We start from the raw sequence: 16,477 nt of genomic DNA, 5'->3' as shown, positions 1-16,477 counted from the left end.
AAAATCATGGCGCGTGTGTCTAGACAATCGTTACGCAAATTAGAATTAGGCCTATGTGTAAGAGATTGCAATGCTATAATCTCTGTCCAACACAAATTGAGTGGGGGGAAAACATCTTTTAAAATATATGAAATTTTAATTTTACAGTGTTGAAAAAAAGCAAAAAGCGTAAAGATGGAGGAAATGGCTAGAAACTAATCAGATTTTGAAAAACCGTGGTCTTTACTTGATAGCCTCCTCATAGAAAATTGTGTTTAAATAAAACGGCAGTTTATAACGCAAAGGCAGTTTTCTATGAGGAAATTATGCCCGTGGTATAGTATCCCTTTTCGGCTTCACTACGAGCCGATTCAGCAGACTGCTGAATGTATGTGATAACAGTGACCTGATTTAAAAGGGGGGGGCCATGTCCTTTAATATAAATGACATAATTTTACTGTGATGAAATAAAAGGTTTACTTCTAGGCCACTTAAAACTATAATATTCTAGCAAAAATAGCATTTTGTGATAAAAAGGTTCTCAAGCAGTAAACTAGAAAATTAGCTAAAAATATTATTATGAGATAGCGGCGAAGAGATAGCAAAGATTAGAAAAGAGTGGTTTCCTTGCAAAAAATTATATTTAGATATGTAATAGGGGTTAATATCTCACAGAGATAAGTTTATATTGGGATTGAAAAAGAAAAAAATGAATAAATAGAAAGGTAGGAAAAAATGCATACATTTTTATAACCCGGCTGCACTTGGGTGCCAGATGGCCCGGGTAGTGCGGGTTGGAGAGTGGACGGGGCGGCGTCGCTATGTTCTTGCGTGACTGGGCCGGCTATTTCATGATCTTGCATAGCTTCGGCAGTATTGGTAGCCGTCCACTCTCTCTTTAACTTAAACCCAGGCTGCATTGGGGCTGGCACTGATGGGGCTGCCTCGTCATCTCTGGCTTTCCTGAGTGGAGGGGGCACGCATTCTTCATAGTTGGCCTTAAAAAGAAGAGAAAAAATTAGTTTCAAAATAATTTTCCCCTTTTTTTTACAGAATAAAAATTAGTACTCCCCTAACCTAACCTAGCCATAATTTTGTCTAGAAAACCTTTGTCTCAAAGACGCCCCGCCCCCCCCATTGTAAGTAAAGCACAAGTGAAAATTTACGAGAAATATACTAAACTCAGGAATAAAATGCTATTCAATTTAAGCATAATAAAGTTATTTATTATTTTTATTAAAAATCTCGAGCCCTTTTCAGTAAAGCAAAAGTCAAATTTGCGATGAAGACGCTATGATGTTAATTTGATCAAAATTATCCTTTTTTCTGTGAGACCCTTTGGTTAAGCCGCTAACGTAAGGATTATGAGGCCGGATGTACTTTTAAAGGGGTGACAGTAATTATCACCTGTTTAAATCATAGCGGAAATGTTTAAGTCAAGCTAGCGGCGGCTTAAATAGAAACGGTTTATTAATAGCTAAGGGTTGTCACTTTTGATAGAAATAGAGAAAGCAAGAATTATATCGATAAAAAGAGTATTATTTCTATTGCAAGAATTAAAGTCGTAAGGAGTGGGGGGTTTAGATGGTTAAACAGAGCATATTTTATAGTCTTCTAACGACTATAAAGACAGCATAGTGGAGTTTCTATTAGAGTGGGAGACGGGGGGGGGGATTTAGCTGGAAATATAGAGGGAAGGATAATTATTTCTTTTTGCGAGAATTTGGGATTGTAAAACAATGGTGGGGGGGGGGTTAGGTTTCGAGGGTAAAAGAATATATTTTATGTTTTCCATTGATTATAATGATGTTTGTATGGTTTGGGGGGGGGATTTGGGGTAAAGGAATATATTTACGTTTTAGCTGAATATATTGGAGGATGTCCAAGGAAAATTCGTTTGAAAATAACAAATGTACTTACATGGTAAATTGAAGTTGCCAAGGCTTCAAGTTCATCAAATTTATCCATTGTTGTTTACACAGCGTCAAAATACTTTCTGATAATTGAATCACATTGCATGTCCGTTATATACGAAATCTCAATGGCGAACTGTTATGTAACGGGGAAAATAATATGTAAGCAGGCCTCTGATTGGCTGAGAGGGAGGATGTATCCAACTCGCTGATTGGCTGAGAAGGAAACACGTGATCTAACTGTTTCCGGGAAAGTTATAACATTTGGCTTGAACAACAACATCAAATACTATTTCTGGACACCATGACATTCGCGATCGATTACGCAATCAAGTTCTCGGAAATTCACTTCCCCCTCGAGTCCTAGATCAATAACATTGTTCCCGTTAGAATTCAATGCGCATGTGCAACCTTCGCCCCGGAGCTATTACACATAAAAACATCAAATAAATCAACCTTGGAAAAAGAGGTCATTGACCCCCATTAACCACGTGTTCTCCCTAGGGAGGCTATGCCCATATTTGGTGTACTGATAGGAGATACGTTCTTTTGATAACCGAATTTTGTACTGCCACGACCTTCTGATAGGGTTCTACTTACTTGCGACTAGCCCAAAGTCTTCTTCTCAAATCCTGTAAGGTTAGGTCAGTAAGCTACCAGGTAGTGGTGGGGGTTCGTTAAATTAGACGAGTGTTTAGGGGGGGGGGGCAAATTTATAGTTATTTCATTTTTTCTAATGAAAATACAAAAACAGGCAATTTCAACGAAAATACCAGACAAAAAAATATTTTTCAGAATTCGGGAGGGGGGGGGGGGTTTAGCAAGAGCCTAGTGGCAGCGTTGAATGAATGGGAGTCTGCTAAAATACGAATTTCAAGAGGTCTTCCTCCGAAAGAATAGGAATGTTTATTCATAGATAAGCAAATTAACAGTGAAAAGCAGGGGCTTGTCTTTTCTTCATATGTTTCTTTGTCAAAACTATATGACTATGTGTTTGAAGATTAAGATAACCTACTATTATAAAAACAATTATTCACTAGATTTTCTTGTCTAAATATTAAGTTTGAAATAGTAAGCGCGCGAAGGCTCAAGTACACAGGGCGAGTTTACAAGCTACAAGACGGCTGTTTCTCAAGCAGCTCGTAAAATAGTCCGATGTTAACGACAGAGTGGCTAGAAGGGGTGCACTTGCGCCATTTTTGATCTTTTTTCTTTTTTTACGCATTAATTTTTGAAATCAGCTCATCTGGGGGGGGGGTCGTTCATTTGGCTTATTTTCATTAGAAAAATGGAGCTTGTCACACTTTCGCTTTTTTGGTGGCGCACCTTTAAACCAAACATCTGGCAATGCTGGTTAACGATGCACACGCTCGGTATGCTGCTTGTATAAACATTCTGGAAAAGTTGATGTTCCGACTGACTTTACACACAAATCGCCAGTTTTTGAGTAATCTAGATTGTAAACTACTCAAGTGTGGTCACATTAGCTTGTGTAAAAGTTTCTAGAAGCGGTCGGACAAAACATCTAGGGACATCGACCCGAACAGCAGACGAAGACGCATGGTTTCCACGCGTCAGCTACTTAGCTTCTGAGGAATTGGGTGATTTTGTGGATACTCTACTACTAGTGTACTCGCTGGCTGGTTAGCTTGTGAACTCACTCTGTTTACTTTGGGCTTTAGGATCAAAGGCCAATATTCCCAACAGTGAGTTCGATTCAAATATATATGTTTTTTTTATTTTTAAATATATTTTGTCTTAGATATTTACGTAAAAGTGAATCTTGGAAGCTGTTTCACATTATCTGATGCATTTTTATTTTAATAAATATATATTATTTTAAATCTTTTTACCCTTTAAATCTATTTTTTATAGTACAAATTAAAAAAAAGGTTTGTACTTGGAATTTGACTTCTTGATATAATAATTAAAACAACATTATTATTAAAAGGACGGAGAGTTTCAGCCAAATTTTCACTTTATATATCATAGATTGTTATGTATATCAAATGAGGATGTCTTGGACTATATTTGCTCTAAGACATTTATATGAAAGTAGCTTTTGAAAGCTGTAGGTCATATATTTTAGGTTGTCAAATTCATAGCCTATTTAGAATATATTTTGAATATTTTCTGTAATTTGCATCAACTATTGTAATGTTTTTATCATTCAAAATTATGTTTCACCAAGCCGATTAAAAACACTATGTATTTAGAAAGGGGTTTCTTAAGAGAATAATTGAAACACTACAATTATTGATAAAGCCACTGCTTTCCAATCAAACTAAGGTTTTTATTTGCAAATATATTTTGCAGAAATTTAAAAAGGAGTAAACAAAAAATCGCGAAGAAAGGAAGAAAACTAGGACAATTAACAGCCAGTGAAAAAATTGAAAAATCATGCAAATATTTCGGTCAAGACCTCCGCTTGACCGTCCTCAGTGCAGAATAAAACTGATAAAAATATAAAAACCAAACCTTAAAATAAAAACACCAAACTAAAATTGGGCGACCCTTTCCTAGTAACGGTGAAAGGGTAACTGAAAGGGTTAATTGTCCTCGTTTTCTTCCTTTCTTCGCGATTTTTTGTTTATCAGGCTTAGCCAGTGTGGTCTCAGAAATTATTTAAAAAGGAATGACTCTCGAAACCTTTATTTCATATTATATTTATTATTAAGTGTCTTTTATGTTTCACATAAAATACTTGTATCTTTTGATCATTTAAATTTACTTAAAAATAAAAATGAAAAATCTATGGCAAGAATTAGATCTCTGAATACAACACCCAAACATTGAAATTGTTGAAATATAAAGTGAGTTTCAAGAAAATATCGATGATATTCTTGGATATTTACATTAAAGAACTTATGTTCGTTCATTTTAATCTGACATGATTAGGATTAGTCAGATTAAGTTGGGTTAGGTTATGATTATAGATATGCATAACTAGTGAACATAAGATTTAGTTACGTTAGATTTAATTAGCTTAAGCTATGTTAGTATAACTTAGGTTAGATTATGATTTTGAACTGTTTTAAATTAGATTAAAATAGGTAGAGTTAAACTGGCGCTGAAACTGAACTAGTGTAGCAATCAATTGTTTTTTTTTATCAAAACGATCATAAATTATTGTTCATTGAGAAGACTGTCAGGTGTTTTTTGAAAATAATGAAACCTGAGCAACTTCTGGAATCTGCCTGGAGAGTTTCCAGGTGGTCTGGTAATGTAACATCCACAGCTGTGATTGTATTATACCAAATGTAACTGTCTAGATTAGAGGTTCTTAATGGTTTTTCGGGTTACGGCTTTCTGGAAAGACCAGATTTTTCAGCAGCTCCCTTAATACATTTTTTTTCTGATTTTTCGACCTTCTTGTAAAATCATAAAATTACATTTTTAATCCAAAGCGAGCATTCATTTAACAGCGAAAAAATTATATCGGATACTATGTTCCTTGGGATAGTCAGCTGGTTGTGGTACAAATGTATTCAATAGGGGTTCAAAATGCAGTTGAAGCGTATTTTAATGTGAATAGGTAAGTTTTAAAACAAATTAAACAGTTATTTTAAATTCAAAAACTATTTTTTAAATTTCGATATCGAGGGTTGGGATTTCCAATAAAAATGTCTAATTGTTTAATTGAATATTTTATGTAGCCATTATGATGGAATCATGGCTCATCATATAGTGACGGCTTACAGCTAGAGAACCATTACTCTAGACTTCAAATAATTACTTCTTTTTCATTAGTCCCACGGTACCTGTCAATTTTGTTTTTCAACCAATGATCTTGGCAGGGCTTTTCAGAGAACGTGTTTTCAGCGAAACTGTATTTTAATTTAGTATAGGCTAATGGTATTGAGTAATGGGTAAAAAAAGGAGATAGTGTCCAGCGAAGTAACTATATTTATTGCTACCTTATTATCTTGTCTTATTATGATTAGGCTGACCTAGGTTGCCTCTGATGGGATTAGCAAATGAAAAACTAGGAAATCGTGCCGTCGGCCAATCATATCTGATTTTTTATAAGCTTCTGGTGGCTCTAAAAAAATGCAGAGCAGGAGTCATGGATCAAGTAATCGCGACTGCAATATGGACAACTAGCCTGAAAGGCCAAAAAGTGTATGCAATTCAACAGAATAAGATAGAACGAAATTATGAAAACTACTTTTTTGGGAAGAAGTCGATGTAAGCTTTTGTGAGAGCAGCAGGATACTCGGACATTTTGGGAAAAATAGAGAATACCACATTTTTTAACATTCTGAATATCTGTTTTTTGTTTTTGTTTTGTAAATGCATAAAGATCTTTTATTTGAAGAACGAAAAAACAGGTCTCAAGAAGGTCACTTGAACTCAGGCATCTGGAAATTGCACATTAAGGGAGACATATTCTGGTCCGATCAAAGCTTAATAGCGTTATTGGTGTATTACTGAATGTTCCGTGATAATACAGGGTGTTCCAAAAGAAACAGTGTACTGAACACAAGAAAGGATATTTATACATTTAAAATGTTTAAATGTAGTTGAAAATGTTTTCCCAAAAGATTTTAAATATTATATTTAGACAATTTAGAATTCTTTCCATATAAAGTACATGTTGTTCATGAACTGAAGCCTCAGGGTTCAGAAAAACGCGTACTCTTCTGTCGGTGGTTTGAAAATTTTATTCTAGAGAAAGGTGAAAACATTTAAACCATACATTCTTCAGTGATGAAGCATGGTTCCATTTGTCCAGGTACATGAACAGTCAGAACTCTAGAGTGTGGTCTACAATAAATCCTCATGCTCTGTTTCAGAAGCCACTCCACGATCAAAAAGTTGGTGTTTGGTGTGCTTTGTCAAGGCGGCGTATAATTTGACCTATCTTTTTTGAAAACACCATCACATCTGATCGTTACATTCATAATATCCTGGAGCCATTTTTTGATCAACTGAGGGAGCAAGAAAAGCAACAAGGCTGGTTCCAGCAAGATGGTGCAACTGCACATACGGCTCGTGTCAGTATGGCTGCAGTTGGTAATGTCTTTGGGGATCGTGTGATCTCTCGTGTTTTGTGGCCACCTCGATCACCGGATTTAACACCTCCTGACTTTTATTTGTGGGGCAAATTGAAAGGCTCAGTGTATGCAGACAATCCTCGAACTACGGATGAACTGAAGCAGAAAATAACAAGTGTTATTCAAAAAATCAAACCTGATGAACTTGAATGTGTTTTTCAAAACATGCAGCGTCGCGCTCGTTTATGTCTGCAGGTGAATGGTGTACACTTTCAACAGTTATTGTAGATCATATCTTACTGCACGAGTCAATCCTCAATCGTACTTTAGTTGATAAGGTGTTAGATTTGTGAATATTTGCAATATATAGTATGTTTCTGTGAGTTTTGTTTCTTTGGGTTATTAGCATATTCCTACTGCACTGTTTCTTTTGGAATACCCTGTAGAATTGGGTTCACTGATCGAGGAGCCCCTCGAATGAGGAATGAGTGCTCGCTCAAAACACGCTAAAAAAACCCAAAAAACTTCTAATGATAAACATGTCAAATAGGTGTTAATTCAGAACTTTTTTCATAATTGATTAAGTAGGTAGGTATCAAATCTCTTTCCCCAACTATCTTAAGCACATCAACTATGAATTTTTTAAACAAAACTGTTGGGTCACCTCAGGATCCCACATGGAAAGATACCTGTTCTTAAAATCTTCCCCCCTACCTAAATATTCACAACTGATAATGAGTATATAAGCAACTAACGCTTTAAAAGTTCAATTAAGGCGCCAATTTTTTATGCTTGTAACTGAAACAGAACCAAAAGAAAACAGTGACAGTGACATAAAAACTGTCCTACTAAGTAGTCAAACTAAATTGAAAGCCTCAAACATTTTTGTTTTCAGTCGAGCTTTTCTTATTCTTTTCAGCAAACTCGATTACCTTTACAGTGTTTTTTAATCACTGTTGCTGACGTTGTGAAGAATAAAAAAATGTGTTGTTCGAAACACCTCGAGTAGATTCTAAATGACACTTCGGTAGTTATCCTTACGACAATCTCTTGAAAAAGTACGAAAAGTTTTGCCACGTTCATCATTACTATATCAAATATCGTAGGTTTTGACGCCCTTTGGATTTGTTTGAGGTCTTGAAAGCTTGTAGGTTGAGCAAATCTGTCTTATGGTCTTGGAATCCTGTTTTTTCACATTTTCATATGACCCTGTTAGCTATTAAATAAAAAAAACAAGTTTTTTAAACTGAAAGTAAGGAGCGACATTAAAACTTAAAACGAACAGAAATTATTCCGTATATGAAAGGGGCTGTCCCCTCCTCAACGCCTCGCTCTTTACGCTAAAGTTTTTTATTGTTTTAAAAAATAAAGTTGTGAGACAGAGTCAAATTTTAGCGTAAAGAGCGGGGCGTTGAGGAGGGGACAGCCCCTTTCATATACGGAATAATTTCTGTTCGTTTTAATTTTTAATGTCGCTCCTTACTTTCAGTTTAAAAAACTTATTTTTTTTATTTAATATCTGATCGTTTTTTAGTTAATGAAGCTTTTATTTGCATAAAAATTTTACTTTTCTTTTGCTAAATGGATGTCTTTACAAATTAACTTACGTAACTAACTTCTATATTCGTATATTTTTCTTCTGGCAAAAAATACAAAGTTGCAGATTTATGCAGATATGAGCTTGAAACCTATATAAGAGGGTTTTCTGATACGCTGAATTCTGATGGTGTGATTTACATTAAAATTCTTTCACTTGTAGGGGATGTTTCCCCCCTCTTTAAAAAATCGAGTAAATTTTCTCAGGCCTGTAGCCTTTGATGAGTAATACTAAACTTAATAAAATTTATATATTTAGGATCAGCATTATAAACACATTCTTTTGATACATTTATTGACATCAAAATTCTGTTTTTAAAAGTTTCGATTACTATTGAGCCGTATCGCTTGTTTTTTTATTGTTTTTTTATTACGTATATGTTATTACGTATATGAAGGTGTTGTGCCCGTAGTAAAAAACAAGCAATTTAATTTAAAATTTAAAAAAAAATTTTATTAAAAAAACCCACAATAAAAACGGCCTGTTAAATATAATAGATAGATATTTTTAAATAACTAAAATAGATGTAGCTCAAATAGCAAGGTATTGACTTGGGGGAGAACCTCCTCAAATACGTTATAATTTCTGTTCGTGTTAAGTTCTAATATTCCTTCTTACATTTCAGTTGAAAAAACTTGTTTTTTATATTTAATTTCTGATCGTCTAATGATCGATTTAATTTCTAATGCTTGGAAATCCGGCGCCCCCTTCATAGAAATGTCTCTTACCCAAAATAAACATCCTCCACGGAAATTTTCTCCAGAGTAACCCCCTCCTACACCCCCCCCCCCCCCCAGAAAAGATCCTTCCTGAAAATGGTTTTGTACTTCCCAATAACCAGTAAATAATGCTGGGAAGTCCGACGCTCCCTTCATGGCAATTTCGCTTCCCCCATAAACACTTCCTTCATGGAAAGATCCTCCGACCTAGCCCATAAGCCAACCATACCAACCCCTAACACAAAAAAACCAACGGAAAAATTCATTATAAATCCCCAAAAACAAAACAAAAAGTTAATATTTGGTAAAGTTCATAAATTTTAGCCCTCCCTCTGGGAACTTCGGGGGATTAAGTCACCCTAAAAGACATATTTATCATATTTTCGACCATGCTGAACAAAATGGCTATCTCAAAATTTTGATCGGGTGACTTTGGGAAAAAAATAAGCGTGGGGGGGCCTAGTTGCCCTCCATTTTTTTTGGTCACTTAGAAAGGGCCCTAGAAATTTTAATTTCAGTTTAAATGAGCCTTCCTATGATATTCTAGGACCACTGGGTCGATACGATCACCCCTGGGAAAAACAAAAACAAAAAAAAACAACAAATAAACACGCATCCGTGATCTTTCTTCTGGCAAAAAATGTAAAATTACACATTTTTGTAGATAGGAGCTTGAAAACCCTACAATAGGGTTCTCTGATACGCTGACTATGATGGTGTGATTTTCATTAGGGTTCTAGAACTTCTAGGGGGTCTTTCCCCCTTTTTTTGAAAATCAGCCAAATTTGCTCAGGCGCGTAACTTTTGATGGGTATCACGAAACTTGATGAAAGTTATATATTGGAAATCAGCATTGAAATCTGATTCTTTTGATGTATCTATTGGTATCAAAAACCCGTTTTCTAGATTTTCGGTTACCATTGAGCCGGGTCGCTCCTTACTTACAGTTCGTTACCACGAACTGTTTGATTTAAAGGCTGTAACCTATACCATTATTTACAATGTGGCCTATCTAAAAACGCTTAGCAACTACATTTGCAGCTAACCCCCTATGGATTGTCTTTTACACTTAAATCCCGGGTTTACGCTAAAAGCTTTCGTCACAGAAAGCTTTCTCTCTTAGTTACTTAAAGTTCCAGGAGCACGGTTGCACTCCTCCACAATGTTTCCAACTTCTTCTTAGATAAGCTGCGCAATCTAACCCCAATTCAATCCCATCTTTAAATAGTTACAATCATATCCTCCATTTGCACGACCAAAAAGTATTAAAAGAAATAATCGATGAAACTGAGTGTTGATATTTTATGTTAGAATGACTATGTGTTTTGCAATTGTTTTTATATTCCTTTTTTTATTTATTAATGGATTTAAATCATATTAGAAATCATTCGACCATTTCGAAAGCCAAATTAATTAACACCATAAAAACAGGAGAAAATTAACAAATAATATACATTGCTGGTTTTGTTTTCTCTATGCTCATCATTTGGTGAAAAAAGCAACAGTTTTGTTTTGCTTACTTTGCTTGTGTCGTTGCTTTTATAATGGCCTGCTTAGGCTGGTGCGGGGAACTTAAAAAAAAATACAAAAGAATTTTGCTCGAGGGTGGGAGAATTAAAGGTTTTTTATATGCCATTTTAAGGACCTGTTCATGACTCAGAGAAATGATTTTTTAGCCTTTTACGAGAAACAGTCTTTTTACCTGCAGTATTGCTGCCAATTTCAAACCCGGCCAAGTCAAACGCGGCGATGTTTTCTTGTTAAAATTTTACGTTTTCAAGACACCCTTTAAAAAAAGGCAAATTGTTAACCACCCTTCCAAAAGCATATTAAATGATCGTAAACCTCTCTATTAGGTATATGCATAACACACAGTAATAACCTCTCTGTTGAGCACATCTTTAAATACACAACCTCTCTATTAATACATCTATTATAACCTCTCTTTTAAGAACTATAATACACAACCTCTCTTTCAAGCATATACACAACGCATAATTAGAGCCTCTCTATTAAGCACCTCTATAAATACACAACCTCTCTGTTACCCTCTATTAGAACCTCTCTATTAAGCATATACACAAATCCACTATAAGGAAATATCTAGTTTAATTGAGCAAATTCTCAGCTTAAATAAGTCGGTTAAAAAACACGGTCAATTTGAGCGTTAATTCATAGGTTGATTGTTGAAGTAAAATAAACCAGTATTGACTAAAAACAATCATTTTTTTTTAACGTCAAGTTCTGCTTAGGCCTTAAAAAACACTCAATTGGTCTGACAAAATTCAGATATTCAAAAATTAAGTTACTTGATTTGGCTACTTAATATATGAGCCTGAAGTTTAAATAAAACATAATGACTAGTTGATATTGAATATCTTTTTAGGTGATGTTTTGATAACAGTTCTTGTACCTCTATTAAGTACTCTATTAAGTTTAAATAAAACATAATGACTAGTTGATATTAAATATCTTTTTAGGTGATGTTTTGATAAAAGTTCTTGAACCTCTATTAAGTACTCTATTAAGTTTAAATAAAACATAATGACTAGTTGATATTAAATATCTTTTTAGGTGATGTTTTGATAAAAGTTCTTGAACCTCTATTAAGTACTCTATTAAGTTTAAATAAAACATAATGACTAGTTGATATTAAATATCTTTTTAGGTGATGTTTTGATAAAAGTTCTTGAACCAATTTCTACAGAAGGGATGACGAAAGCAGACATACCCAAGCTTGTGGATATAGTCCGAAACAAAATGATCGAAGAATATGAAAAACTCACAAAGAAAGTAAATCAACAGGCGGTAGCTGCCACGCACTGATAATCCAAATTGATAAGGTTTCTGACTTCAAATCATCTAGTTCACATTCCGAAAACGTACTGCCATTTACCATCTAGTGTAATTAGTTATAGAAACTTTAAGACCCGTAGATATCATGTGCTTGAATAGTCCAATCTCCTGCGAATCTGCCTATATAATTACCCATGTTGTTACTTCAAATCAAATCACTAATGTTTAACTCTGGATGTGAAAACTATCACTTGACATTATATAACGAATTCCTGGGAGTGGGAAACCAAGCGAAGATTCCTCATTATGTAATCATAAGTTTTCCTATGACTGAAAGATCAAGCTGAAACTTTATAATTTTTGAGGAGAATAGGTGGAGGAGGAATTATTCATGTGTTAGGAGGAATGGGTAAATTTTTTTGTCCTTAGAAAAGAGCATTTCGTCGCTGTCTCGCCCAAATCTTGGTGATAACCCAGGTCAGGATGATATATTAATTCAAAATTGCCAATGGGTTGGATATAACTAGGCTTTTTAAGTTTTTTTTTTTTTTTTTACTGCCCCCCTCCGAAAATATTCTGGACTTTTCAACTTAACACTCTTAGCCGTTTGTGAGACATTGCAGATACGCCTTTTTGACAACCTGGATACTCATAGTGTCTTTTGGTTTAACTCAACATGCAACTTCGTAACCGGCAAATAGTTAATGAAGCTGTTACAGCTAAAGGTCTTAACTGCACATTTACGACCTTTAGTTGTTACCTTTTTTTCACATTCGTCTGAAGAGGGTTGACCATTTTGGTAGCAAATGGAGGTTATGTCTTTCTGTAGTCACAAACTTGTAATACAGTATCTTAGGAGTGGCATGAACATGTAGTCAGTTTCGTAAAAAAATCTCATATATGACCTTTGGGCGTTACAGTGACGATATGCTGCGATTAATTACTTCCTTATATTTATTGTTCGACAGGCTCTGTTGGTAGTTTAATATAATGGAGAACAAATTTATGTAACCTTAATCAGTTAAGTATCCTAGTTTTCTTTGGTACTTATTTAAAATGCGTAAATACTGCTGTTTCTGATTGATATTTATCTATTTGAAACCAAGTTTTGTGACTCGAGAAAAAAAAGAGCAAAATCGTAATTTTAATGGTAAAAAAAAATCAAAAAGAAAAGGTACTGCCAAATTTGTTGATGCCAAACAAACATGCGCTAACAAGGGTCATTTTTGAATTCCTCTCTAGAAGATTATTTCCCTACAAGATTGTTTAGTTTAGGATTTTAGATACAACTGTTTCAAATGTAAATTTCAGCGAAATGAAGCAATACAACACCCTATACAAGAGTACATTATATAACAAAAAAAAAGAAAGAATCACATAAATGGCCATTTTTTCTCGGCCAGGGCCCATCAAAAAGATACATTTAGTGTATTTTGGTTCAGGCACTTTGAATGCATGAATGCTGGATGGCCGAAATCTTAAATATTTGGATCCGTGGGTATTCCTGTGCTGTCACACCTTAGGTTCTCTTTTAATATATTTTTCTGTATGTTTTGCTTCATTAAATTAAAGGCAATTCACATCAATTAGGGGTCGTAAGAAGGATACAGATAATGTATTTGGATTCTGGCACTTTGAACGCATCAACGCTAGATGGTAGACAGTGTTCTTGTTGATTTGTATGTTAAGAAGTTGGTGATCCTACATTTTAAGATCTGTACTGTAACCTACAACCAGTGACTAAATATGGGTTTTATTTTATAAATAAAAATATTTAAAAGTACAAGTAAGAGTTTTTTTTAGTGTTTTGTCTCGTATTATACTGTGAAAATCAACTTCTTTCAAAGTATTACATCCATTGTTTTTTTGTTGTTGTTTTTTGAAAAATCCAATAGAAACATGCCATATGAGTAAAACTCCGAAGACAAGTCATATAGTTAGCCTTTATCGACCTCTAGTGTTGATTGTGGAAATATATGCATATTCCATAGCCGTAGATCCCATAGTGCTTTAGCTTTCATATGAGCTCTCAAGCACCCTTACGATGTTTCAGTCGGCTGCTAGCGCTGGCAAAAAAAAAACCGTGCGGATTTGCACTACCCAGGCTACATTGTGGATTTATTGCTGACGCCTGTAACATTTTGCTGCCGCGTTTCATGACTTGTAAGTGCGACACTGGCTAGTAATCGGTCTTTCCATCCCTTATGTTTTTTAATTTGTCCTGACCAGAAAAGTGGCAATATGGAAAACAGGTTGCTTTGTCAGCGAGAGAGAAATTCAGGCACATTTGGGACACCTGAAAAGCTATAGGAAGGGTGTTCAAGTGCTGCCATGAGCTTTTTGTCAACGAGATTTAAAGGTGAATGTTTGGGAAACTTTTAAGAATTAGGAGTGCGATGCTGATATTTCCTTAATGTTTCAGCGCTCTTGCAGATTCTCGCGGTCTTGCCTGTCAGTTTGTCGCCTAACGAACGAAGTTTTTAGCCACGAGGACATTTAAGACATGGATAGGAAATAAAATGACGGAAGGAAAGACTTATTGGACTTAACCTTCTTGTCCACGATAATGTTTTCATAAATGCAGGAATTGTTATTGATGTATTTGCCAATAGTCATAGTCGTATATAGTCCACGTCCATAGTCCACGTCCATAGTCCAGTCATAGTCCACGATAATATTATCATAAATGCAGAAAGTGTTATTGATGGATTTGCCAATAGTCAAGTCGTAATTAGCGGTGAATATTTGTTATACAATATGGATAGCGTTTCTATATGGGTAGTTACGTGAATATCTTTAAAGAACTGACAGCTAAATGATGGATAGAATCAAAGTGCAATTTTCTTTATCAGTAAGGTACACCAGGCTTAATTTAAAGTATTTTTTTTTCTGCAAAAACTTGCTCCCTCCTTCTCAAATCTTAGATCTATCCCTGTCTCTGTGTCCATTCTTTAAATCAAAACCGTACTTGCATGACCGCATAGGGGCGTCAGCAAGGATAAGTCATTAGCCCAGTTTTATTTAATGTAGGATTTTACAGCGCTACTAAGCATATCCATGGTGGTTACTTTCTTGATGGTGTAGATTGTAGTGTACCGGAGAGTTTTTTGTGTGGTACTGTTTCTTCAATTTTAAAGAAGGGAAATTCTCCTTTTATTTGCTCTTCTTACCGACCTATTACTGTCTCTTGCACTTTTAGTAAAGTTCTTGAGCATGTATTACTACCTTTTGTAACTAATAATATGCTTGAGAGAGATAACCAGTTGGGATTTAAGCCCGGAGTAGGTTGTCAACACGCACATCATATATTATCTTCTTTGCTCCTTGAAAATTCTTCTAAGAGAAGGAGTATATTTCTTCGTACTTTACATCCATCACAAGCTATGGATAGTGTATGTCATAGTCAGTTTTTTTCTGATCTTTATGTTTGTGGTGCCAATATATAGGTTACTTTACTTCTTTGATACTAGTGCTCTAATTCTTTTCTTTGGCTGAAATCTTTATCAGCATTATTATTAAATTGAAAAGAGGTTTAAGGAAAGGTGGGGTTTTATCTCCGACCCTTTTTAATTTACGTATTTCAGGAGTTCTGGCAAAGATATCGGCTACCTATCTCTCCGGTTTGTCTGATGTTTCCTACCTGGCTTACGCTGATCATCTGCTTCTTATAAGCAGCACTAAAACTGGTTTATCTAACATGGTTTCTTGTGTTGCCACTTCTTTTTCAGACATAGGCCTTTCTCTTAATGTAGAAAAATGTAAATTTCTTTCTTTTAATAACACTTCTAGTACTTCCCTTCGCTGTCGTGGCTTTACTATCCCTAGTAGATTCTCTTCGATGGCTCGGTATTTCTGTTACTAATAGTCTTCCGAGCTTGCGCCAGCGCACAGTCTCAAATATTAACATGAAAATTCAATCAGGATATGCTAAGATTGTGGCAAATAGATGTAAATATAATGAATTCGCGTTTGCCAAGCTCTACCCAACTTTTTGTGACCATTCAATTCTTTTTGCTTTAGGAATTTTTCCCCTTCTTAAGGAAAATGAGTTAAAAAGAATCCAGATTTATTATTTTAGCTTTTGTAAATTTTGTTGTTTCTTCCACCTTGGACCAAAAACCGGGTAATTATTAATAAATTTCTTGTTCCTAATATTACTGAATAACTGGAAGCACTACACAGAAAACTTTCAAATACTGCTTGTATCCGTTTTTCTCCGCACCATCACCTTATCAGGTTTTTTCAGTCGTAAGTTATTTTTCTTTTATTTGTTTAGTCGTTTTTGTCTGTTTGGTCATTCTACATTTTTTAGTATTGTAGAGTGAGTAAAAATCAAATAATGATAATAATAATGACAGCTTGTGTCCATATTTCTGCATATTACTGCTTATTAGACTCTGCAAGTTGTCAGTTTTTTTCTCTCTTCCTCTTTTCCCCCTCCTTTCATGTTATTTCTTTTTTGTTTTAGTTTCTTTT

General features: G+C 34.9%; 1 protein-coding gene across 1 annotated transcript in view; it reads left to right on the top strand.

Annotated features, from left to right (window-relative positions):
* LOC148956948 (1-acyl-sn-glycerol-3-phosphate acyltransferase alpha-like) overlaps nt 1–15,307 on the top strand; it is a 51,622-nt gene extending 36,315 nt beyond the window's left edge. The window contains exon 5 of the mRNA XM_089087920.1: nt 11,874–15,307. Coding sequence (XP_088944046.1) covers nt 11,874–12,031 — 158 coding nt within the window. The 3' untranslated portion in view covers nt 12,032–15,307. The remainder of the gene's footprint in view (nt 1–11,873) is intronic.
* The last annotated feature ends 1,170 nt before the right edge of the window (nt 15,308–16,477 follow it).

Source organism: Artemia sp. Qi Xiang Cuo, chromosome 1 (assembly GCF_049724085.1).
Source record: "Artemia sp. Qi Xiang Cuo chromosome 1, ASM4972408v1, whole genome shotgun sequence".
Lineage (NCBI taxonomy): Eukaryota > Metazoa > Arthropoda > Branchiopoda > Anostraca > Artemiidae > Artemia > Artemia sp. Qi Xiang Cuo.
Note: the sequence above shows the minus strand (reverse complement) of the source record. Positions and strands in the feature narration are given on the sequence as shown.